The 27,349-nt window shown below is 39.5% G+C and overlaps 1 protein-coding gene across 1 annotated transcript; it reads left to right on the top strand.

The window, feature by feature from the left end:
- The first annotated feature begins 2,511 nt into the window (after window positions 1-2,511).
- On the top strand, window positions 2,512-27,270 carry LOC144661698 (sterol regulatory element-binding protein cleavage-activating protein-like). The gene is made up of 25 exons (XM_078522506.1): window positions 2,512-3,108; window positions 4,109-4,253; window positions 8,391-8,548; window positions 10,033-10,191; window positions 10,636-10,712; window positions 10,921-11,038; window positions 11,862-11,970; window positions 12,132-12,213; window positions 13,103-13,229; window positions 13,375-13,487; window positions 14,288-14,382; window positions 15,299-15,397; window positions 15,824-15,890; window positions 16,188-16,405; window positions 17,188-17,516; window positions 18,262-18,658; window positions 19,511-19,626; window positions 19,717-20,308; window positions 20,985-21,070; window positions 21,237-21,579; window positions 22,068-22,148; window positions 22,314-22,526; window positions 22,899-22,961; window positions 23,484-24,856; window positions 26,916-27,270. Exons 1-24 carry the CDS (start codon window positions 2,927-2,929, stop codon window positions 23,664-23,666), a joined length of 4,152 nt encoding a protein of 1,383 aa, XP_078378632.1. The 5' UTR covers window positions 2,512-2,926; the 3' UTR covers window positions 23,667-24,856; window positions 26,916-27,270.
- Window positions 27,271-27,349: the final 79 nt, after the last annotated feature.

The raw sequence follows: 27,349 nt of genomic DNA, 5'->3' as shown, positions 1-27,349 counted from the left end.
CCTTCCCCCGGTCAACTTTTAGTCCGCAATAACATCCGGTTTTTTACCGTTCGTGTAATGAAGTGTTATATTTCGCATACATTATGTAAATTAACTAGCTGACCAATCAGCGCTCCTGTCCGGATTCTGGACAGATTTACGTCATCAGTATGGAATTTCTGGCCGTGAATCGCAGACGTCTTTCTTCGCGTTTCGCTCTTCGTTGCGGGACGCGAATGAGAGGCGGCTGTATTCGCAGGCTAGTGTAAATGGGGTTTTAGTCTCGGTTCCAGACCCCTTTCATAACAATATATAAATAGTTGCCAAAATTTTAACGGTCATGCTTTTGAAAATGTATGTAGCTTAGCATACGAAACGTCAAGTTTATAAAAATGCGATTTTTCATAATGTTTATCACCGCTGTTTGTGTTATATTTTTAATCAAACGCAATTATTTTGTTTAAAATCCTGTGTCACGCAGTTTCGAATTAAGACAATATTTGTTAGTTATTTTAAAGATTGTTATATTTAATGTTGATTTTGTTCATGAAAAACAATTTCAAATGGAATTTGCAATGGATTTTTTTTTACTTTTAATTTTTTTTTAAATGCCACGTCAGCTCTTTTTTTCAGTTTTCAAACCTAGTTATCACGAAAATTTGCGTGATTACCCCCAATTTTCTTTTTGTATTTTAATAGCCTTTTGTAACATCTACATTTCTTGCAAAGTCATCGACCTGGCAAAAATACCTTGTAGGCACCGTCCATTTTAATAAGGGAACAATGGATATATATATTCTAGCCTGCGAACAGGCTTTCTGTAGAGCGCTCGGCCGGCGGGGCAAAAATGGGCTCTTCGCACCTCGTCGCCGACGCTTCGCGCCGTCCTAGCGCTATCGGGAAAAAAAAAACTCCGGAAAGCCTGTTCGCAGGCTATATATATATATTCGGGACCTCCGATCGATTATAATTTATGTGCAAAAAACAAATCTAAAGTTTATCATCCGGCAAAGGATCTCCACCGGAACTTAAAAACAAACGTCATTTACTATTCTAGGAAAGCTTGTCATTGCTTTTAGGGACCATTCATTTTTTAGAAGGGGGGAGGGCCGGAGGAATCCCTGTGTGTATTCAGTTGAAACTTTTTGACCCTCCCCCTGTAGTAGTGTAAAAAAAGGAAGGCCCTCCCCTAAAGTGCAATATTAAATTTTGCGACCCCCCCCCCCCCACATGCACCTCAAAAAAAATTCACATCAAACCTCTTTTTTTGACAGAGCTCCATTCCGCTGTGTTGCATAAGATTATCTTTGATCGCAAAAAAATCTATGCTACAGTCAAACGCACGCCGTGCAATATACACGAATTGAAGCCCTTCTTCATTACGTGGAACACTACTCTCGCACGGCTAAGAAAGAACCACTCTTTAGCATCAGAAGTGACCTTTAACGGTCAAAAATGCGAAAAATAGCCTTATAAACAAACACACTTAAGCAAGGATCAAAACTACATTAACACAATTGGTCCATTTACGTGAGCCAATTAAAAACCAGAATTTTCGATCCTGCAGACAAGTACAAAAACGGCAAATCGATTGATCATTGATTTCAAATCATTCGATGAGACTTTGACATAGGAGCATCTGATGAGGTCCACTGAAGGACTGAAACTTGAGTCTTGCTTTAGATAAAACATTTGCCAGAAGAGATCGTTGCGGCATACTAGAGACCTCAAACGCAGTAATCAAACTGCCATAGAATTTATTTGGTGGATGCAAGTAACGCAACAAAACAGATCAACAATAATGGAGGTAAAGGTTTATGTCTTTTATAGCTCCCAGAGCGCAAATCACAACCACTCAAACTAAGGGGAGCTTACAAAAACAACTCAAAAAAACCATTGCTCTCAATGTTTAGAGACGCAGACGCCTTCAAAAGACTCGGATCTTTATAGACCCTCACAACTGTGGTAACGAAACGTTATCCTACGAACTAACCGCCACTTTAGAATACGAGTTGACAGTTAGAAATCCACTGATCTGATACACAATATAGACTACAACATTCCTTTAAAGGCTTTTAGGAATCTTCCAACAAACATGAGCCAATAAACCTAACGAAATATGCCACAGAGCTAGCAAACACAATGGCATAAAGATCATCACTGAAAGCATTAATCAAATCAAATCAAATGTAGAGCGTTAATCAAATCCTCCGTTAACAGACTGAAGCAAACAGCGGGAGTGTGCTTGGCCTGTCACATTTTACTTAATATTTATTGAAAATAAAAGATTTGGATTTGGATGAAAATGCAGTGTTTTTCTACGCGACCCCCCCTTTTCAAAAACGAAAATAACGATGACCCTCCCCTTTTGCCACTGTAAAAAATAAGTGACCCCCCCCAAGATTCCTCCGGCCCTCCCCCCCTTCTAAAAAATGAATGGTCCCTTAGTTCAAAGTACTCCGGAAAAGACAAAAGATCGATTCGCTCGCGTGATCTCCTCGCAGTATGTTTTCCCGCCATCTTCTTTTGAGCCCACGGTCTATCCTACCTCGCGGTCATGCGCCTGAGAAGAACACACTAATGGCGTCGAAACCAATTTTAGACCTTGAACAGTTCATACTCACTTTATTTTTGCTCGTTATATCACAACCAGCATAGCGCAATGGCAGCAAACGGATAAGTGAGAGGAGTGTCCGCATCTGTGGGTTGGAGTGATACTCCCATTGTTTTGCGATCTTCTAAACTTGGGGAAAACACGAACCAACAAACTTGACACACCTGGGGTAGTGGAAACGAATGTCCCTCGTGATCGTCACGAAAACATCGCTTTATTAAACATGGAGATTATAATTCGGTAAAGGAACTCAGAGACAGAACAAGTGAAGGACAAGAAGGGCGTAGATTGTGTATGAAGATAGAAGCAAAGGGTTTTTGGAAGTTATAGATTATGAGTGCAAATGGAATTACGATGGAAAGCAGAACTGAAATAACAAAAGAACCCGATGTTCTCGAGGAGGTACAAAGTGGGATCGATTGGATTTCCCGCCTGTGTTTTGAACATGGACTATTTTGTGCCACGCATCCAAAGTTAGTGATATTCTTTACAGCAGTGGTAATTTTTACTTGCAGGTAAGGGAAACGAACGCGATTTCGCTTGTGTTCTCGTTTATTGATGGAAGTAATGATTCCCTTCAATTTCATATGTTGTACTGTGCTAACAATTTGATTCGTGCGTTAGAACTTGCACGGAAATGAAAATAAGTAAAGTTAGAGAATATGTGTTTTTAGAATCATCTTAGATTAATGTAGGAAAAATGTTTGAAGCCAATGACTGCATACCATGGAAAAATTAATTGATTATATAAATAAGCTAATTTTCGTACGATTTTTTTTGCTGGGTTACCTAGAGCCAATTCAAATCTCTCTTTAGTCATTTCCACGTCAAATTTGCATGTCAAAAGTGGCCTGAAATCGTATATAATCTTGTAGTTCAAATATTTTTTTGAAAAATTTGTGGTAAAGTATGTAGAGGGACTATAGCAATTCTGGATCTCATTGCTTGGAACCTTTGGGCTCCTTGTAATTTTTCTTAGAGCACAGCCTTGATTTCCAACTAGGCCTGCATCTCCTCTGACAGTAAGCACTCTCCCCAGATCTTTTGATTTAGATAAGATTAGCATCCTATGGTAGGTGTCAAATAAGTCCAGTCAAAGTGTGCTGGCAACCAGTGATTTTGCTACTTGTAGTAAAATATCTGCCGCGTAATTCACACTGGGTGTATTAATGACAAATACGAAGTATCTTCTAGCTCAAGTTGTAACCCTGAAAAAATATAGATTAATGTTTCTTGTGAATTAAGCCATACAAGAACGGACCTTATATGCTGAGCAGTGGGGCAACCAGGGTCTAGGAACACCTTGAATATAGCGGGAAAATGAGTCATGTAAACAGTTAAAGCAGTCAACATCAGCAAGCTTGCGGCAATGCTGGTGCAGCCTACAGGGCCGGTACTGTACTCCAGCCATCTTGCCTACTACTCAATAACATTGTGACTGGGCTAAGTACCCCTCACATCACATAGTAGTTTAACTGAATGTTGACTTTACCCTTCTTGTTTTAATCTTTCTAGTGCTCCTCTTCTGACAATCCCGCTATTTGGAGGTTCAGCAACAATAGAATGGATTACGCTGAGTTCATCTGGAGTATCTGTTGCTGACAGTAGAGGCAGCACTCCAAGGATTTTACAGGGAAATGACAGTACTATTCCAAGATGGGTACAGAAAGAACTCTTTATATGTATTATCATTCTTTTGTTTCACAATGTATGTAGTCACTTAGAATGAAGATCACAATGCAATGCGATCACCTGACATAAGCTTGCCTTTCACAAATTTTTGGCGTTGTTTTCCAACTATTTCAGACATTTCCTGCATTAATTTGAAAACAATCCATATTTTTTTCATGACAACTTAATAGTTGCTGGCACTTTTAATCTATCCAATATCTAAAATATCTAAGATCATCTACTTGTAAGAACAGTGACTGTCTGGAGTGTTCTAAGCATGTTAAAAGCAGGTCTAACAACTGATCTTCACCAGCAAATTTGTGACCTCTCACGCGAAAACGTACACTAAGGGCTTTATACCGAACGGGTAAAATACACGGCTACCGAACGGTTAACGCACGGCTTGTAATTTATTCGGAACGCACGGTTATGAACAACCGAACGGCTGTTGAAAAATTTGGAACGCACGGTTATGAACAACCGAACGGCTGTCGAAAAATTTGGAACGCACGGTTATGAACAACCGAACGGCTGTCGAAAAATTTGGAATGCACGGTTATGAACAACCGAACGGCTGTCGAAAAATTTGGAACGCACGGCTATGAGCTACTGAACGGCTTACAATTTATCCGGAACGCATAGCGATGAACGGCGGAACCTAAAGTTTTAAACAGATAGCTGTAAATGCCCGAACGCGAAAAGACAGAATTAATTCGTGATTGTATGCAGACGGTGCGGAAATAATTACACTAGCGGCAAAGGTCAAATTTTAATTACAATTCGACATTTTGTCGCTTTCTTTCGTTTGTACGTTCGAGTTTCTTTCTCCAGACAATCCTTTTTTTGATAAGCATGCTATTCTATACTGATATTAATTGTTATTATAACTTAGGCCTGAAAACAAAAAGCAAAACAAAACAGCTGAACTGCAAGCGGACTCTGTTCTGCTCAGTGAAGCATGACTTTGCGAGTCAAAATCTGAAAAAATTTGCATACGATTGACAAATCACCGTGACAGGTAACGCAAAAAAAAATGCGAACTCTGGTTCTATTCGGCATAAATCGGTGATTTAAACGGTCAAATCTTCGTTAAACTAAGAAATGATGCACTACGATAGTAAATATGATGCGCTCTGAACATTCATTAACTTTTGGCGAGAAAAATTTTCGATCTTTTGGCACACGCCGACGAGTCTTGTTTGCTACAGTAATTGATTGTTTATTGAAGCATCAGGGCAAGTAGCTAAAAAAAATGCTAACTCTGGTTCTATTTGGCATAAATCGGTGATTTAAACGGTCAAATCTTCGTTAAACCAAGAAATGATATACTATGATAGTTTATATGATGCGCTCTGAACATTTACTAACTTTTAGCGAGATAAATTTTCGATCTTTTGGCACACGCCGACGAGTCTTGTTTGCTAATTGATTGTTTATTGAAGCATCAGGGCAAGTAGCTAAGAAAATGCTAACTCTCGTTCTATTTGGCATAAATCGGTGATTTAAACGGTCAAATCTTCGTTAAACCAAGAAATGATATACTACGATAGTTTATATGATGCGCTCTGAACATTTACTAACTTTTAGCGAGATAAATTTTCGATCTTTTGGCACACGCCGACGAGGAGTTTCCCTAATGGTCGCGGGTCGCGGGTTTCAAGTCGCGTGTCGCGGGTTTTAAATAAGTCGCGGGTTCTGAAAAAGTCGCGGGTTTTGAAAAAAGTCGCGTGTTTTTAAAAAGTTGAGATTTTTCAATAGAATGCATTTATTTCTCAGTAAAATTCATTCAAACAAATTTAAACCGGTTGCAAAGACGCCGGTTTTAAAATGATCGCGTTTTCTTCGGAACTACGTTACGAAGTAACGTTGCGAGTTCAGAGTTAGACAATCAAATTGCGAACTTCGGAACAAACTTCCCAAACTTTGCCGACTGAACTTCTGAACTTCCCAAGTTTGCAAGTTGAGGAGGAACGAGACACGTTACAAAGTGGTGGCAGAAATATTTCAGCGATTCTAGCTGTTCGAGTTTCAAAATAGTTGTTTGAACAAGCACGGCGTCGGTATCAACGTTCTGACCTACAGTAAGTATAAGGATAAGGATTACATATACCGTCCGTTGCATCACGTCCTGAAAAAAAAAACATGTTCAAATTGGGTATCAAACATTGCATGATTTGCAATCAAGCTTTTAAGTTTGAAAACAACGTTGCGCGCGAGCGATCATGAAGTTGAACCAAAGTATTCATGATTGAACGCGTACGGTTGATAAATATATTTTACTAGCATTCTGTGGCAAAAACTCTTTAAAATATTTTTAACTGGCGCAGATTTTAAAAACCCTTCTGCAGTTATGTTGACAGAAATGGTTTTGCTTCGCTAAACCATCGGAAGAAAACACGTACCATAAAAATAGAATTGAGCCGTAAACGTGTCGCGACTTTTAATTCAAATTTGTCTGACTCTTTCGCATTTGTATAAAATTAATTTCACGTGAAGATCGGTAAAGCCGTCCAGTTTCATTCGGTTTACAAACGCAGAAGACTTGACATTGAAGTTAAAGCCTCACAAAAATTTTAAAGATGTATTTGCTGTATATAAAAAGTTAAATTTGACCAAATTTCAGCCGACGTAAAATTTATTTATCGGCAGATCGCTCATGCGAAACGACGTCAGGCTCTTCAACTTCACTGAACCAAATATTTTGTAACTCTAGCCACTGGAATCGCTGAAACATTACCGCTGCTGCCATGTTTTCTTCACCTGAATTTCCGACATGAACATGACTTTCGAGCAACATGTCTTGTTCCTCCTCAACTTGCAAACTTGGGAAGTTTAGCCGGACCAAAGTTGGGGAGTTTGTTCCGAAGTTCGTAATTTGATTGTTTAACCCGCAAAGTAATTGGCTACTTTGTAACGTAGTTCCCAAGAAAACGAGTTTAAATTTGTTTGAATGAATTTTACTGAGAAATAATTGGTTTCTATCGAAAACTCGCAACTTTTTAAACACGCGCGACTTTTTTCAAAACCCGCGACTTTTTCAAAACCCGCGACTTTTTCAAAACCCGCGACTTATTTAAAACCCGCGACACGCGACTTGAAACCCGCGACCCGCGACCCGCGACCATTAGGGAAACTCGCCGACGAGTCTTGTTTGCTGTTGACGGCTGTCACAGGCTAATGCACAAATGGAGTACTCTTTAGAAGAGTTCAACTGTCGATGAATAGAAAACGCTGTTTCTCTAATCTTGAATGAAATGGAAGAAAGAAAAAATACGTTTAGTGCCCTGTTCGTAGCCAGAGTAAAAGAGGAACCCGTTTGCATTTCTTGAGTTACGTGAGTATTTACACAAGGGCAAGCTTTGAAGATTCCACGCATTTTTCTCTGAGCAGATACCGTAAGCCGTCTGAACTGATCGTGTTTGCTTTTCCTGAATGACTTACTCAAGCCGCTCGCACGGATGTAATTTTTTACTGAACGGTTGACTCGCACGGATGCAATTTTTTTCGGAACGGATGACCTTAGCCGTGTGCACGGATGCAAATTTTTTCGGAACGGATGACCTTAGCCGTGCGCACGGATGTAATTTTTTTCGGAACGGATGACCTTAGCCGTGCGCACGGATGCAAATTTTTTCGGAACGGATGACCTTGGCCGTGCGCACGGATGCAAATTTTTTCGGAACGGATGACCTTGGCCGTGCGCACGGATGCAAATTTTTTGAGAACGGATGGTGAACGGCTCCCGCACGGTTTTCCGTGCAGGAACGGAAAAGCCATAGTGTACGTTTTCGCGTGAGAGGTCACATTTTAGTGAAGCGCTTGTTGTCCTTTGACTAGCTGATGATTTTGGAAATTTGTGAAAAATATAAAAAAGTGGCTGGCTGGGAATGTAATATAATTATGTAATTCAGTTGAATGTGATTTATTCATTTATTTATCTATTTATTTATTTTTGTATTGTATAACTGATTTTTTATGTTGTTTGTAATTTATAATTGTGCAATCAATAAAAAAAAAATAAAAAAAAAGTGGCTGAAAATTAATTTTCTTTTTGTCAGAGTTAATTAAAACCTTTTAAACTCTGTTTATTAGGTTTGCATGACAATAGACCCAACCTGTATTTCAGTTTGTAGGAGATCCAGTGTTATTCATACAGCAGTTTATTCTCATGGCACACGTGAGCCCTTGGCGACCACACCTTCAGAGTAACTTGGTGATAAAGGAAGCATTGAAACCTGCCTTTCAGATCACAAAGTTTATCAGTGATTTCCAGTATCAACATGGGTATGTAATAATTATCAGTGCAACACAGCAACTAATGTGTGTGTTCAAAGTTAGGTTCAAAGTTAAACCATGCTTTCCTGCTCCCACTCCTCCCACCCTTTCATAGGTAAGCATTGGATTTGGTAAGTATTTGGTAATAATGGTAAGTATTTTATGACTAGCTCCGTGAGCGGTCAAGATGAAGCAAAATTCGTGTTCTGATTGGCTACCCGAGCGGTCAAGATGGAGCCATCTTGACCGCTCGGGACCGCCCCGCTGTGCTCCCGCAAGCGAAAAACTTTTTCCGACGCTACTTGAAAGAGCTTTTCGTCGTAATTTTTCGCTATGAAACTATTTTCCGAAACAACTCAAAGATTTTCTAGCGAAAGAAAGTCCGATAACAAAGAAATAGGTTTTGAAGGGAGAGCAAACAAATTAAACAACAAATGTTTACGAGTTTCGTGAATTTTATTTGCCGCAAAAACCGGCTAATTTAAAAATTAATACGCAAAGCGACTTCAAGACATGATACCAGTTTTGTTTGACGGAAAAGGGAGAGACTGAGGACAGTAGCATACCTGAAGAAGCACTCGGCAAACTTGTGTAACATCTTCAAAACTGCATGGAATATTAAAAGCGGATGGCACGGCGAACCAGGCACTGCAAGCTGCTTAACATCTTTTCACCGGAGCCTCTAACGCTCACGTCGAATGATGGGTGGGTCGAACATTTAAATTAATGATGTAGAAAAGTTCACAAGCTTTTTCCGTGAAGTGGAAAGTCCCAAACGCTTTCAACAATCACAATTTCAGCTCGTGTCTCGGCAGGTTTGCACTACTAAAGCGCCAGAAGCGAGCAAATACTCTGCAAAACGTCCAATATTCTCAAAAGCTGGTGGCCAGATGGAATGAACATTCTTGTTTCAAGGCTTCAAACTCAACGTTGATTCGAAAATTTAAGAAATTTCGATATCCTTTTGAGGTTAAAAAAAAGAGCTAAATTTCGCTGTTGTCGCATCGTGTTACTTCGTCTTGATTCATTCAAGAATTTGACAGTCACTCATTAAACTTTTAAACCAATGAAATGATTTTAGCGTGCGCCATTGATTGTGCATGCAACTGGCTTCCTTTTCAGTGCTCGTAAAAAGTCATATAATAAATCCTTTATTGACCAAGCTTGTTCGGTCAAGATGGCAGGATATTGGCCTCGTTCTTTTTTTGCGTGTTTATGGACCGAGACGAAGTCGAGGTCCATAAACACGCAAAAAAAGAACGAGGCCAATATCCTGCCATCTTGACCGAACAAGCTTGGTCAATAACCCATATGTATTCCACTGATTCTATAAGTGTGACGGTGCCTAGTAGTTGCGGCTCTTAGGGTTGCCATGGATATTGCATTTGCCAGAATCATGCATGGCTCCACCATACCTAAGGCACCATTCCCCAAGCTCAACTATTGGTGATGAGTTTAAATATAATAACATTCTGGTTTCTTTTTCGATTTAGGAGCCACATAGTGCAGCTAAATGACGTCTGTTTAAAAGTGGATTCAGGTCCAAATGCTGCACAGCTTTCAGGCTTTGGAATAAACGATCAGCGATATCTCCCATCTAAAGGTTGTCTGTTGTTGTCACCAGCTAATCTCTGGAATAGAGATATCAAAAGGTAAGAATAAATTAACTGGTCAGGATGAAATCCCAACTTGTAACCAACGGCAAGCTTTGTGGATTACCAGTAACTAATGTGAAAGGGAATTTTTAAAAAAATTACCAGTAGAGCTGACTGAATTTTTGTTTGAGTCAAAGGGCTTATTAATTCGCAACATACGTGTATAGCCATCACATGTATGCCTGTTGGAATTTTTTATTGTTTTTCTAGCTTAAAAACAATAAAAAAATCCAACATGCAAAATTTGCAATGGCTATACACATAAAATTATGTTGTGAATAAATACGCCCAAAATATGGCAGCCCACTGTACTGTTAAAAATTTAATGGCCACTTAAGGTAAGGTAATCATCAAGGTTACTGTAAGTCAGGGCCTCGACGGTATGCTGTAAATCAATAATATCGTCATGTTGTTGACTAAATAAATTGTTTGTGATTGTAGGTTCAATCAAGATGCCTCTGTGCTGGATGACTTGTATCTTGATCGAGGCAGGACTGCTTTTAACATTGGTGTTAAAGGTTCGAGTTTTACTGTTGCTCTTTTAAAAATATACTATCAAATTTCATTGCAGGGCATATGATGCTGGCAAACTTCGTATTACTTTGCTGAGAGTAAATCATGTCAACTTCTTGTCAGTTTCTTTTTGAAGTTCAAGTTCATGCTTGGAAATAAACAGATATTTTGGGGGTTAGTGGCTTCAACCTTAACTTTGTTTGTTGTTGACAGAATTCATTCTTGGTTTGCCACTCAAACAAACTGGAATCTACCCCAGTATGCAAACAGATGGACCACATCACGTCATTCAGTATGGATTGACACTTGTGCTGTCCTCACATGACTCAAGGTACTGTTTGCTACAATAATTATGCAGGGTTTTTAATAAGATCAAAGTAGTGCAGCAGTGCAGCTTTCTATCCAAAAGCATGGTAGACCTAGGGGAGAGGTCTAAGGTTCAATTTTCCACCCCTCCCCACCCTCATGTCCTACCTCTTTTTGCCAAAAAAATATAAAAATTGCTCCTCCCCCTATCCAGTAGAACAGCAGTCCTGAGGGGGGTCCAGGGGGCCACTTCCTCACCCCGCCCCACCCTCATGCCATACCTCTTGTTTGCCAAAACAATATAAGGCCCAAAGGGCTAAAAATTGCCCCTTCCCCTATACAGGAGCATGGGAGACACAGGGGAGGGGACCAGGGGTCCAATAACCCACCCTGCCAAGCCTCACTTTGGAACATTCCTCTTCTTTTTGTCAAAAATACAAAACTTTAAGGACCAAAATTTGCCCCTCCCCATTATTGAAAAATGAGTGAATTGTTTGGATAACACAACAGAATGATAAAATGTAACCTGTATTGCCGAGGATGTGACAACTTTTGAATTCAATCAATATAATTATATCAGAAACAAGCATAAACAAAATGCTCAAATTTGCCATTTGTTTTTCAAACCATGTTTTAAAAGGTAGCCCAAAATCACTTTGTAGCCAGGCTTGTAAGCTTATTAATAAAGGCCTGGCCTTCTGGCCTTAGTTTTATTTATAATGATTACTCTCGATTTAAGTTTAGCACCTGCCTCCAAGAGGAGTACTAGCAATAGTCTTTGTTGCTTTACACTGTCTACATGGTGTCTTAGTTTAGTGTTAATGTTTTACTTGATTATTGCACCTCAGGTATATAGATGAACTCAGCAAGCAGTTGAAGAATAAATTTCCTCTGGCCTCCCCAACAGAAAAGGATGACAACATTAACAAGGATAATGTAGTGCACATCTACTACAAGGTATAAAATGCTGATGAACTCATTCTTTGTTAGGATAGAATAATATTTAATAGTTTAGCAGACTGTTCTATGCTTTTGTTCTTATTAGAAGGATGGATGTTAAACTCTTCCCCCTTTTTGAAATGACTGTCAGTTTTTTTGTTTCCTCGTCTTCCTTACAGGGTGAAGATAGAGAGTTCATTGAATTCGCTCCACTCTGTGTTACGTACTTTATTGTATTTCTCTACTTGGCATTTTCTGTTGGTAAGATGAAATCTATTAAATTATTTATCCTTCATTATTGATAATTATGGATCAATGTATGTACTACATTTGTTTGGATGGGCACTTTACATTCAACCAAAAATCCAGAATTTCTGGGTTGCGAAGCAAATGGGACAGCTCATTTCTCAGAATAAAATTCTGGAATTTACGGTCAACCTGTGAGGTCCTTAAATTCTGGAAAATGGAAACAACCAGAAACTACTGTTTCTGATTTGACCATTTTGCCTGGGCCTAGTTTTTTCAAGATGGAATCAATTCCCATAGTCATGTGCACTTTCCATTCCACCAAAGCTTGAAACATGAGCACCAACAAATGGAAAAGACCCCCATGAGTTTGTAAATGGAGATGTGAATGGTCTTATAGTAGTCCATCACGGCATAACAGCTACCCCTTCCCCTTCTCCATCTGCACAGTCGCCCCTCAGCATTTTGTTTTGTCATTCCAACAATTTGACAGCAGTACCCATATTTATACTTTGTAATGGAGAGAGGCACTGTAAATGTGTACTGTCTTGCCATTGAACTAGCTAGCTAACTAGCTAGCTAGCTAAGAAAACACTAAGCCAGTTCATCAACAAGCCCAGCTCTAAAAGTTTACCTTAGTCTTTTTTTTCATGTGAAATTTCAGCCGGATTTAAGTTTTCTTTCAGCCGGTGAAATTAGACAGCAGCCAGCCCTTAGCTACAACCCTGTGTTCCCAGCAAAAAATCCAACACACCTACCAGGACAGTGTGCCTACAACATGTATAATAATGTTATTCTATGAAATAAATAGTATTTGATGAACCTTAAAATCAAATCAGGCCCTTAATATTGTTGTCTTTTCATCAAAGAGCTTACAGTCAAAAACAACATTTTGTCCTTGCAGGTAAGATAGAGATGGTTAAGAGCAAGTGGGGCCTGGCATTCAGTGCCGTCATTTCTGTGATTGCTTCTCTTGTCATGGCTTCAGGGTTGTGTTCGTTCTTTGGTCTTGTTACCACTCTAGACAGCAGGTGAGATAGGACTATTATTAACTAGCATGAGGTCCATAACAAACCATATTATATTGGTTTTATATTGATCTGAATAACCTCAGTCTGTATAATACTACAGATCTATAACATTTTTGTATTTATTTTTAATTATTTATTTTTGCAGCGAGATATTTCCTTATCTTGTGATTGTGGTTGGTGTTGAAAACATCCTGGTGATAACAAAGTCAGTGGTATCAACACCAGTCGATCTTGAGGTCAAGATAAGAGTTGCACAAGGTATTGCTATCTCAGAGAATAAAAAGTGTATAAAAAAATTTATTTTCACAATGTTACACGTAAAATAAAAATTAAATGAAAAAAGCACGTAATTAAGTAAGTGTCAAATGTACATGTATTTAGCATGGCTGTGCTAATTGAGGACACTGTAAATAAATAAACAAATAATGCAAATGACCAGTTGGCTATTTACAAAGCATGGAGAAGTTGAATTCGAGACTACCAAACACAAATCAGTGCCAGGGAGAAGAATTTGAACCTGGGACCCCCCGAATTGCAAGTCCAGTCCCCTAACCACTAGGCCACCCTGCCTCTCTTTTCTACAAAGAGCAGGTCTGAATAAGTGTAACTATAAAAGGGGTGAAATGAGACTTGAGGTCCACCAATTATATAAAAGTTTATGACCAACAATTTTATTGTGTTTTTATTGTGTTTTATTAATTCTGACTTGGCTATAAGCCGAACACGGAATTTTCGTGACATTTTCTTTGGTTTTGAATAACTGAGAGAGAAAAAAAAAATGCTAAACTCTTGGCTATAAGCCGAACCCCTTTTTCGAAACAATTTTAGCAGATTCGATGCCAAATTTTTGAAAAAATGCCTCGGCTTATAGGCGAATAAATACGGTACTGGCTGGCCGACAAGCCCCCCTACTCCCAGACCTGCTACCTGAATGACTGACAAACCAACCCCGTGAAGGGAGACTGACTGGCTGGCCGAGGAACTAAACTTTCTCTATGGATACAACTTTTATTCATTGAATGCATGTCATTGAAAATTCATGTTTTCTTATATTACAGGATTAAGCAAGGAAGGGTGGTATATCATCAAAAATCTATTCACAGAACTGGCAGTTTTGTTATCTGGTTACTTCACCTTTGTTCCTGCAGTACAGGTATGAATATTTTACCTGGTAGGTTTTTCTTTGTTGTTTTATTTACAATTAAATTCAAAGCATGGCCCTTTTTCCCATGTATCCCTACCCCCTTTCCCCTTTTCCCTCATTTCCCTTTTACCCCACTTTTTCCTTCTTCCCTTTCCTCCTTCCTCTTTCCCTTCCCCCCCTCCCCATTTTCTTGTTTCCTTTTCCCTCTTCTACCTTCCCCTCCATCCCCCCCCCCTCACCCCTTCCCCCTCTTTACCTTACCCTGTTCTCCCTTCCCCCTATCCCTTCCCATCTCCCCTTTTCCCCTTCCCTCTTTCTCTCTTTCCCATTTCTCCTTACCCTTCCCTCCTTCTCTTTACCTTATTCTCCCCTTCCCATTTGCCCTTACCCCCCCCCCCTTTTCTCCCACCCACTTCTTAAGAGTCATCAATATACTAGTTACATGTATGTGTTGTGGTTTAATTTTTTCTTTGGTTTAAAATTTTTCAAACCAGTTTGATTTTTATTTCCCTTTGTTTGAGATTTTGTTAATGAACATAAGACAATGAAAAATAAAAATCAAACTGGTTTGAAAAATTTTAAACCAAAGAAAAAATTAAACCACAACATAAGCAATGCTCTCGGTCTACGCAAGAGCCTTTAGGCAGGTGTGTGTACCAAGAAAATATAAGTGACAAGTGGGATATTCCATAGTATACCACGAGAAAGTGTTGTGTGACTATTTTATACCATGTCATAGAAAATACGCTTACTAAATTTGTTGAATACTGAATATACCTTCGAATATACAACGGCTTTCATGAATTCTGATTGGCTGTATTTTCTATGGCATGGTATAAATGACATTTCTTTATAGTTGGTGTATTACTGATGCAATTCAAACCAAATTTCATGTACAATCTTGCTCCATGTTTTCTGTTTTTAGGAGTTTTGTCTCTTTGCCATGGTATGTCTACTGTCAGACTTCTTTCTTCAAATGGTGCTGTTTGTCACAGTTCTATCTATTGACATCAGGAGAATGGAGGTATCTAAACTATCTCATTGTTTATGTTATCTATCTCATTGTTTAACAGAGCTATGCCATACAGTGGTCTAAGGCAATAATTCGGTAATCTTGGGTCATGGGCATAATGCAAGGGGGAGACTTAATGATAGACTGTCCACAGCCTCTCGATTTTTCAACGCAAAAAAGTAAACGAAGCGAGCGCTGGCGTCCAGTTCTCTCGCTGTTCTCACAGCGCGCTCATCGATCGAAAAACACGAAAAAATATAGGGCTGTGGACAGTCTAACTTAATGAGAGCCCTGAAAATCCTCAGTGTGTTTTCTTTTGGAACAGTAAAAGTCAATAGTGCTGTCGTGTTCGTCTCTCAGTGGATTCCTTAGAAATAAAATGAAACAATTTCCAATGAAATGAAAGAAGAATGACCCCTTTGATCTTTTTATGCTCAGCTTTCAGATCTTCAAAGGCAACCAGCTCAGGTCAGAGAAAGGAGTCTGTCTGATGGTCCACAGCAAGGTGATAATACTTGGAATAACGTTACTGAAAAGGATTTGGCAGTGCATGACATAAACTTATTTTAAGTCAGTATTGTTATTTTGACTCAGGCGGCAATGAGCTGCCCCTACTGAGAAAGAATTTCTGTTTTTAGACTTAACCGCATATCTTCACAATTCATTAGGGCTATCCAGTACCTTGCCACTTTATCCTGGTCCATTTACAACGGCGGCCTTGTAGTGTATACTGTAATCTCACATTAAGACTGATCCTCCATTTATTTTTGCTAAGTCACCTTATTCTCTTTGTTAAAATCAGGAACATCAGGTCAAAATCCACCATCACCAGTGCCCAGTCCCCCTCATTCTTCCCAGCCAGTGCGGTTCTTTGGTCTGCTGCCACCTCTGCCTTCATTAAAACTGAATACTCAAACTACTCCCCCAAGGGAGTGTCCTGTTCTCCCCAAGAAACTGCCCAAGAGGCTTAATTTTGCTTACTTTTGGGCAAGGACAAGAATTGTGCAAAAAGCCTGTATGGTAAGAAAAAGAAATTTTATGAGTGAACAACTTTTGGAAGTACATGTAATGTCTTTGATTCTTTGTTTAGCACTTGCATGCAAAAATTCAACACAGAGCATCAACTAATCAGTTAGGTTTTACTGATAATTCTGACTACACTAACACGAGACATTCAATGTGAAGAGTTTATTGAGGATGCGTCAGTCAGTCATCTGATGCAAAATGCATCCTGGTTAAACAATCTTGAATCTAGCAAAAAACAACAGTTCGTTCTAAGAGTCAGGTGTGTGCTTGCCAGATACGAAAAACCACTAAAAACCACCCTTTAGAAGTGGCCAAAAATAAGTGGAAACGTATTCCTCATGTAATGCAGCAGCACGAGACCCGAGGAAAGGGCACTAAATAATCTAGAGCATTTTTTAATAGACTTGTTACAAAAGCTGAACAAACAACACTCTAAAGAAAAGAGAAAAGCAAGCAAAGACGAGGACTGACGACGTAGAATGACCTAAATCTCCCGCCAAAACCTATATATACCAAGACATTCCATAACAACCCGAGAACCTCTCAATCGTGCCGTCAGAATAGTAATTTCTGTCTAATTCATTGATTCAAACGTCAGAAATTACATTTTGTATGTCATCAGTATGGAATTTTTGGATCCAATCACAAATATCAGGGAAAGAATTAAAAGAAGTCTTTTTACTCAGCTAAAGTAATACGTGTAATTGCAAGAGTACTTCCCTTTTATGCAGTAATATGCTAACTTATATCTCTTTTCCCTCTGTTTTAATCTCCAGGCTTGTTTAGTTTTCTATTTCATCTACATCTTGAGCTCTCCAAGCTCGCAACCTGTGGAAACTTCCCAGGATCAGCAAATCTCAAAAAAATCATCTGAAAATGTTAACATTGGCAATTCCAGCTTAAAATTTGAAGACAGCCAGATCAGATTTACCCAGGGAGGGGATCAGAGTAGTGATTTGTCTGGACTGAAAAGTACGAGAGAATTTACAAGTAAAAAGAGAACAGAGTTTTCCATCAAACCGCCATCGTTTGAGTTGTGGAAGGGTCTTTATCAACGGCACTGGCCTCAGCTGTTAAATTACTACAATATCAGCCTTCTCGGCAGGTAAATACTGATAACATCTACTGACAAACTTGTTACTTTCCAAGACAGGTTACATAAATTTTTTTCCTGCACTAGCAAGCGTGCAAGGTTCTCAAATAAATTTCATATTTTCGGACCCACTGTGAGACTCGGACAACATTAGCGTGTTCTGAGAGAAATAGGGGGAATGAAGGCAAAGTTTTCGTTTCAAAAGTGTTTTAGCCACTTCATTTCGATAATTTAAAAAAAAAGCTCAGATCTTCTGCCATTCCTGTTTGATTGTCTGAATCTTGACATCACTCGCGCACTTCGTTGTATTGGTCTTCTGAGTGGGTGAATGATGTATTTTTTTTTTTTTTTTTTTTGGGGGGGGGGGTTGAATTAAGCCCCTAAGGGAGACCAATCTGGGTGTGGCCCTTTTACTCCTAATAGACACCAAAATGTTAAAAATGAAATTTATATATCCATATTTCTTCACGTGCAACCATAAACGAGACATAAGCGGCTAAAAATATTGACGTTTTGCCTGGTAAACCCCAAGTGAGACCAAATTTACATCCCTAAGCAAGACGATGAGCATCCCCGCCTTTTTGATATGGGAGTTCCTTCGCCCCCCTTCCGGGGGGGATTTGTCTTCGTTAAGGCATAAAAGTAAATATAAATTAAGTTACAGTTTTCATTCTGTTATAAATAGTTATATAACAGTCGTAAAAATACCGGTAAATAATTTAAATTTTAAATACTCGACTTGTTGTATTGTTCAAAGGTATGTAACAGTTTTACCTCCTGTACATTTGGGCATCAACATCGACACAGACATTTTCGTCTCGGATGTGCCTCAAGATGGCGACCAAGTGTTGGCAGGAAGCCAGAGCCTCCCTTCAGTAGATGGGACAGTAAAAATCGACCACTCTCTGGGTAGTGGACAGGAGACCGGCTCGGGTAGTCCCGCGGGCGGCGAGACCAGAGATCCCAAATATTATCACAACGCCTTGTCCTGCGTGATACTCGGTGTAGTCGTCATGATTGTTCTCTTCTTTGTCTGTAAATTTCTGAATGATCTTCAAGTCAGTCCCAGGTCAGGACGCGGAAGGAAGGGCAAAGGTCATCAATGTGATGCACTGGTGGAGAGCGTTCCCATCAGTCTAAGAGAGCACACTCAGGTTTGTATGGCTTGCAGAGAATATATTCCTCGGCGTTCATATTTTTTCTGTAGTTTTTTCTTCTTCTTCTTCTTCTTCTTCTTCTTCTTCTTCTTCTTCTTCTTCTTCTTTTTTTCAGTAAAAACTTAACCCAAACTAAACTTAACCCAAAACCCAAAGAAAACATTTCCTTAGGTAAAGTAACATGATGGACAAGTTTTTTTTCCAAAATTAAAAAAAAAATGTCAAACTTAAATTAAAGCATGAGGACATAGCCCTTATTTAATATTGATATTAAAACCATTTCCATCCTTGCTTATAGTCATCCTCCTTTCCTAAAAGGTTCTTGTAGAACTGTTGTGTGTTTAGATTTTTAAACACGATGGAGCAACCCTTATTTAAATGCAATGCAAAAAAAATGCAAATGTTTTTTATAGTGGTCATGCACTTAGCTTCGGGATAGCTAGTTTACAGGCATGCCACTGAAACAGAGGAAACAAATATTTTAAATGAACATAACAAGGTTAAAAATCCCAACTAGCAGGAGACAGACCAGTTGGCTATATACAAAGCGTGACCGAGGATTTGAACTCGGGACAACTGAGAAACAAATCCAGCTAGTGGCAGGGGCAGGTCTTGAACCGGGGACCTCCAGATTACAACACCAGCGCCCTACCACTCGGCCACGCTTGCCTCCTGCCTCCTGCCTCCTCCTCCTCCTTCATTTTGTAAAGGCTTACAAAATATCAACCTGTTATTCTAACTCCCATTTTCTAGATATATTTTTAAATCCCCTCATTCATGATAAGAATAGAAAACAAGCACCTTGTTTGTGGTATTTATTTTGTTTTCCTTGATTGTGATTTATTCTAGAATGTGGAGCATTTGAAGTGTACGGTCTCCTCCATAATCAGTGTCTGTTTAAGCGGACAAATTTGCGTTTGGGACATTGCCACGTGGGATTGTTTGAGAGTAATTAACAGGAAAAGGTCAGTTCTTGTTTGTTCTCTTCTTTTGTTGTGGTTTCCGACATGAAAGTTGAGGAAACTCGAGTCTCAGCCTTGTGTATCTTTTTGCAGCCATGTGCGTTCAGACGCCCCTCCCAAGCGAAAGACGAAACAGAAGAAGTCTAAACACAGACGCAGTGTGGACGCGGACAGCGGTTACACAACTCAGCGGTTTTTAGACAACTTGCCTGGCAGTAATGCGCAAGTCAGTCCCAGGCCCTTATCAGACCCGGAATGTACTCCACCACAACACATAGGTGACGAGAATGGCACAGAAGTAGGCAATGGAGCAATGCTCTCGCCAAACCCTGAATCAAACTTTAGAGAAAACGGGGTTAAAAATCACGAAAATTCGTTAAACGAGTCTTTCGTGTCTGGCGGGAGTCCGAAGTCCACAGGTTATGATTTCAGTAAGTATGCCAATGGCATGGACATTCCCACGTGGTCTCCCAGGGTGAGTTCCAGAGGTTCCTTCACCAGTTCGTGGTCGAGCGCCGATGGAGAAGATGTGGGGTGGTTGTCAAGCTCTGAGGGGTCTGGTGATGAACAGGCGTACGTCCAGACTGACAGTTGCCATGACGACCGAGCTGTTGGAGCCTCGGTGTGGTGTGTTGATTGTAGAGGTGATTTGTTGGTGACAGGCTGCAGTGATGGCACCATTGAGGTACTGTGATCAATTTGTTGTCAAGTTCTCTAAAAACCGCTTATATTTTATTTTTTTTTTTTTATTTTATTTAGTGTGCGTCCAATACTGTCTAGATGTTAGTTCACGTAACATATACTGTAAAATTCCGGTTATAAGCCCCCCCCCCCCCCCCGGTTATAGGCCCATCAAACTGGAAACAAAAAAATACATCCGGTTATAAGCCCCCCTCTACCGGATGACAGTACTGAACAGGGCTAAATGTTGCTTTTTGTGCGTTTTAACTTAAAAACGTATTTCGATCAACACTCCTGAGGCTCTTTTCGAAACGTTTTTTCCTTCCGCTTATAAGCCCTCCCGAATATAAGCCCCTTCGCTTATAAGCCCACCCAAAACCCCTTACGAAGTTGTATAAGCCCAGGGCTTATAACCGGAATTCTACGGTATGCTCTTGTACAGATTTAGGGCCTGTTTATACGAAGGAAAGCTGTTCCTGGTAGGAGGGTTACCCTCTCTCGCGAGCTATCTTTTTTAACAAGCGTTTAGATGAGAAAAGTTGTCCCTGTTAGTGTAAATCGAGCCAAAAAACTAGCCCTCTCGGTTTCACACATGCACTGTATGTCCACACTTGTCACCGTGCAAGTTGCTTGCTTGCTCCAAGATTTTTGATTTTTATTGAGTATATATGTTTTGTCAGATTTGGAGTGTGTCGTCTGGAACGCAAGTCTACGTGTCACGTGATGCCCACATTGGCGTGACGAAACTCAGTTTCTTACCGGGGAGGTAAGGGTAGTTCAGAATTACATGATTTATATTTTTAAGGTGAACAATTAAACGAACGAACGAGCGGACGTACGAACGGACGAGCAAGCAGATGGACGGACGGAGGGGCGAAAGAACGAAACGAACAGTTGATTTTACAAATTTTATTTAATTTGTCTCTTTTTAGTCCTCAAATCGTGGTGGCTCGCTTGGATGGCACTTTAGAGTTCCTTAGCCTTGGGCTTCCCTGCAGACCCAGTTTAAATGCACCTCTGCTGGAAAGCTCTCCAATAAAACGTTCCTCGCCAAGAATCATCCGAAAAAGTAACATCCAAACAAATGACGTTCCTGGAATGACGCACAGCGAAGATCCCGCGCCAATCACCGTCAACGGCTCACACGCATACACTTCACCAGAGGCCCCGCTGTGCAGGATAAGTCACAAACTGAGGGCTCACCACCAGCCTATCTGTGTCTTGGGCGTCACGGAAGGAAGGGTCATAACTGGTAGTCATGACAGAACACTTAAGGTTTGTGGGCGATACTTTTAAAGTTTTTATACATGAGTTAAAACTTTAAATACTTTTTGGAATTATCGTAGAAACCTGTATACAAAAAGTTAATAATTTATCTTTCACTGCCTTTAATTTTCGTAATGTGCATAACGTTTAAAGGGAATGTGAAAAAATCCAGTTTCAAATCAAACTATTAGGCGGTAAAATTGTTCGATAGCAATCATTTTTCCGTACAAAGCTTATCTTTTTAGCAAATGTTTCCCGTTTCAGGGTTCGTACGGGTCATGGAAAACCTGGAAAGTCATGCAATTTTAGAATTTTCTTTTCCAGGTCTGGAAAGTCATGGAATTTAAGTGAAGGTCATGAAAAGTCATGGAAAATAAGGCACGTTGTTTTTTGCGAGGAAAAGGGTAAAAACGTACCCGAACCCTGCGTTTAGCTTGAAAGTAAAGGGTTTTATACATTTATTCATTAGAACTGAAACCATTTCGTTTTCCTTGTAGGTGTTTCGAACAGACGAGTGTGTATGTGTTTACACATTACACGGCCATGCAGACAGCATTACTTCTCTTACTGTAGACAAGGTAAGATGCAAGCGCAATGTCGGTTTGATCAGATGCCCATTTCCTAAGAAACTCGCATATGATTTGATACATCTCGCATTTCCCGCCATTTTTGCGGCCGCCACGACGCGCCACCTCCGGCAATAATGTTTGCTTACTCACAGAAATCAACTTTTCTTGCTATAGACTAACAACCGGCAAGTGGTCAGCGGTGCTGCCAATGGTGGCGTGCGCGTTTGGGATGTGGTCAGTGGTGAATGTCTGCAGCACCTGCGCGGTCACGTGAAGTCCGTCACTGCGGTCACGTGCACGGCTGAACACTTGCTAAGTGTGAGTTTGGAGAGTGTGCTTTGTATCTGGGACAGAGCACGTGGCGAATGTTTACATCGTCTGAAACAGGTAAGCGGTGCGAAGAGGGAAAAGCTTTTTTTTTTTCTAGTATGTCCTCAAACTAAACCCAAAGTAATCACATTTTACCATCACGACAAATGCAAATATAAGTATGAACGGAACCAATCAGAACTCAAAGTCAAAACACGTGGCCGGTGCGAAGCGCGGGAAACATGTAACTGGTGCCAAACGCGGGAAAACATGTAACCAGTGAGAAGCACAGGAAAACAACCATAGCTGGTCATGAATAAGTTTTAGTCGTTACCTTGTTGGTTGAAAAAAAAATCGTGTTTGTTCTAGTGGCTACTGTACATTACTGTACATTTATTTGGTATGTATGTATGTGTCAGAACTGAAATGTTAAATCTTTTTATTTCTCAGTTTCCAGATCTCTGCTCCAACGTAGCCATGTTATCGCAAACTCTGTTTATCACTGGCGGCCAGGTCAGTCTGTCTGTACTTTGTTCTTTGTTAGACCATAATCCTCCGAGAACAATTGAAACTGTAACAATTCCCCCAACTGGTCACCATAGATTTCGTTAAATGAGCGGTTATGAGAACGTGGCGTTGCATCAAGACCCTCTTCAATAGTTGGTCATTTTTTTAATCTAATCTGTATGACAGGAGAAATTAAATTGGGATCATTCTTAGAAATTGAGTTATTTCTACGAGAGCTGCTTGTTGTATTATGAATTTAAAGCCGGACGAAACATTTCAATCTTAATTTACAGTTTTTCCTTGCATTACGCCTTACATTTACTACAATCCTACAATATTTTGCTCTGCTCTAGTAATTTGAAAAAGATACTCCCTACTGCAAATTACATCTTGGAGAGATTTGTAGGGTCAAAGGACTGTGATACAAACTCTGAAAGTTCTTGGAGTAACAGTAGCTTTTTACCGAAAATTGTTTGTTATATATCGCTCTATCATGTATCTCACTCGGATTTTTTTTTTCACTCGTAGGGACACATTTCAGTTTGGGACGTCCTGACCGGCAGACGCGTGAAAACGGTTCTGCTGGGAGATGATGACACTTCCGTGTTCGTGCGTTACGTGAACGTGTGTGATAACGCAACTGTTGTGTGTGACTACGGTAAAGAACTGAAAATCGTGACCTTTCCAGCTGTGATGGACAAAGCGGAATGAAAAAAAAGTCACTAAAAAAAATTAGGTAGAAACATTTAGGAGCGTGATGTGTGTCAAACAAAATATGCTGTGAAATTGTAAAAGAAACTATTAGAAATCTTGTAAAGTAGTCAGTTGAATTAATTTTTTTAAAAAACTGGCTGGAACGGTTGTTTAAGTAAATTGATAGATTTTAAAAAAAAATCCACGGTTGTATAGTCTTCTTGTGTCTCGTTTTTCAAGAAGAATTCAACCAATTTGAGCGTCACAAAAAACTGTCATAGTTACTTTTTTCTAAAAGATGCTATTGTATGTGTGATGCATAGCGTTGTTTTGTGTTATGTAACCAATTAGCATCAAGTTGCTAACTGGATATTTAAATTAAAATAAATATTTTTAAAATAGGAATTTTTTATTTGAGAAAGAAATGTCAGGACACTGGGACCGGTTGTATAAACAAAAACGCTGACTGTCCGCAGGCGTTAAATATTGTAATGTGCTCAAGTTTTCTCGTTTCCTGTTCTTAATGTCTCAGTCTTCCTTATATTTGTTTTAACCATCCTTAATTTTGGTTTATTATTATTTAATTGGCGTGTTTCTACCTTAGTGAGAGAAATACTGAGTGGTTTTTTGACTTGAAGGTAGTTTTGTTTAACGTAAAAAATACTTTTAGTACTTAGAGCAGTTTTCAATTGAGTGTCGTAAAACCAAAACCAAAGTAATTACTCCGGCCAATCACAAAGGACACAGACAATAAAGTGAACCAATCAAAACTCGAAGCAAATACATGTAGCTGGCACGAAGCGCGGGAAAACGTGCGCGAGCGAGTCACGATTGGTTTTGGTTTAAGTTCTGATTGGCTGATAAAGTGGCGCGAGATTTTAAGCCAATCACTGAGCGTAGTAATGCAAAACCAAAGCAAACGCAATTTACTTTCGACACACAAGTGAAAACTGCTCTAATGTCAGTGACCTATTCCGTACTCAGTTCAGACAATAGAGAGACACCTAAAGACTACTTATACCACGAAATATAGCTACCAGGATGGCAGATTGAACTTGGAGTTAGGGATTTCTAGCCAAAAGAAAAATTAAGGAACATTGCAGTTGGTGTTGATGGTTTAGTGCGCGTGTTACTCGCTTGGTAAACCATTGTTCCCAGACTAATTTGAGTCTTGCTGGTTTAACATTTTGTAACAGAAACCCATAAGGGTTGAAACGTGTAACTCCCTATGATTCGCATTGTACAAAGCGTTTGCACATTCGTTTACTCTAAGTACCATATTTGGAAAAATCAAATTACTATATTTGGATTAAATTCACAGCGCGCGCTAGCTCGCGCTCGATGGCGTAATCTTGTTTTTGAACAATCTTGGTTGAATAGAGTTAAATTGAGTTAAATTTTCCTGTTTCATCTTCATGAAGTAGTCTGGAGAACTTCGCTTACATACACTTAATGAATTTCTTTAGTCTCTGTAAGAAATTTACAGCGTTTAGGTCGAAATTCAAGCAACTTACTGCAAAACCAAAAATTATGTTGCGTGTGTCATCACGTGTATAAAGCATTCGCGTACAAATTCTTCGTGTTTCCAAATATGGTACTTAGCAAAATGAATATTCAAACGCTGTGCGCGCGCGTTACACGTTTCAACCCTTATGGGTTTCTGTTTGTAATTAATAATATATAGATTTAGGCAAGCCTAAAAGCGGAGCTCCCCATTTATTTAATTTTCACTGGAGCTTACAATGTTTTCATTCTAGTGAATAAGCGGCCAAAGTACTAATGTTTATTGCGGTTTATAGGTTCAAGACAAATTTAAATAGCTCACGGTTAAACCGAATGTCAGCAGTACGACAGAAATAATAATCTTAAAGCGGGACAAAATCATTACTCATGGCACGAAAAATTACTTTAGAGTACAGTAAATTATCTGCTTTCTAGCAATAGAAAATAGTTTCGCGATCCTGTTATAGTTTCGCAGCAGTTTAGTAGACTCCACAATATCTGTTACATTAATATAGGATATATTCAACGAGTAACGCAGAGTCTGTTGGATTAGCTCAATCGGTAAGGTGCCAGTCTGCGGATCCGGAGGTCGTGAGTTCAAGTCCCAGAGGGTCGAGTTTTTTTTTTTCTTTTATTTTTTTTTTTTTTTTTTTACCCCGTAGCAATAAAATGGTTTGTTTATTATATCAACCCGATTTAGCTTTCGAATGCTCCTTCATGTACGATGCTGGCTTTACAGATAGACACGAAAAACATCGATCGATTATGGCTCTCAATGTCCACTTTTTTGGCGGTCGATTACTCAGTCTACACGTAATTTTCAGCTACATTTTGTTTCATTGCTTCTTGTTCTTCTTTTCAAACCTCTTTAATTTTCACTGGAGCTTACAATGTTTTCATTCTAGTGAATAAGCGGCCAAAGTACTAATGTTTATGGCGGTTTATAGGTTCAAGACAAATTTAAATAGCTCACGGTTAAACCGAATGTCAGCAGTACGACAGAAATAATAATCTTAAAGCGGGGCAAAATCATTACTCATGGCATGAAAAATTACTTTAGAGTACAGTAAATTATCTGCTTTCTAGCAATAGAAAATAGTTTCGCGATCCTGTTATAGTTTCGCAGCAGTTTAGTAGACTCCACAATATCTATTACATTGATATAGGATATATTCAACGTGCATTTTCAGAGTTTGTCGGATTAGCTCAATCGGTAAGGTGCCAGTCTGCGGATCCGGAGGTCGTGAGTTCAAATCCCAGAGAGTCAAGTTTTTTTTTTCTTTTTTCCTTTTTTTTTTTTACCCCGTAGCAATAAAATGGTTTGTTTATTCTATCAACCCGATTAAGCTTTCGAATGCTCCTTCATGTACGATGCTGGCTTTACAGATAGACACGAAAGTCATCGATCGATTATGGCTCTCAATGTCCACTTTTTTGGCGGTCGATTACTTTCTACACGTAATTTTCAGCCACATTTTGTTTCATTGCTTCTTGTTTTTCTTTTCAAACCTCTTTAAATTTTAAAGGCCGCCTTTATACGGCCGCCTTTATACGGCCTTCTTGCTTCACTATTTCTACCATCAAACTATGGCGGCCATCTTGCGCGACTCCGTACGCCGTACGTACGCGCCCGCGAACCATGCCGCTATCCATGTTGACCATGAAAACTCATTTCCATAGTGTTCCTTCTTTCATACCATTTGCCTGTCTATGGGGCTCCGCACAAGGCGCCTTCGGCGCCTTGCGAGCTCCGCTAAAAAGTAGTTTCGTGTGCTATAAACCTCATGTATTAGCAAATGAGGAGTCTCACTTCATGAACTGAGAGCAGAATAGTGACTTCAAAGATGTGACGCCTTCTTTAATCTTTATTCAACCGGCCCAGTTGTATATTGATGCGAGGAAAATGGGGCGTGTTCAGTACGCAACTCTCCCCATTTTTCGCTCGTCATTTAGTCTTTTCTAACATTGGTATCGACTTACAAAATCTTGTAAAATAGAGGTCAGCTCATTAGCAGATTTATTTGTACGCGTCATAAATATGTTATTTGTTATGTGATATCAGTTTTATTTTATAAAAACACAACAGACGTATTTATAGTAAAATACTTAATTGACGCGAGTTCAAGTTGTGTCAACTTTATTTGTTAGTGGAAAGCAACCTCGTCCCCAGGGCGCTTTCCATTTTGAAGAGAAAAGCG

This window comes from Oculina patagonica, chromosome 7 (assembly GCF_052425735.1).
Source record: "Oculina patagonica isolate OP01 chromosome 7, crgOcupat, whole genome shotgun sequence".
Taxonomy (NCBI): Eukaryota; Metazoa; Cnidaria; class Anthozoa; order Scleractinia; family Oculinidae; genus Oculina; species Oculina patagonica.
This window is presented reverse-complemented; position numbering and strand designations above follow the sequence as displayed.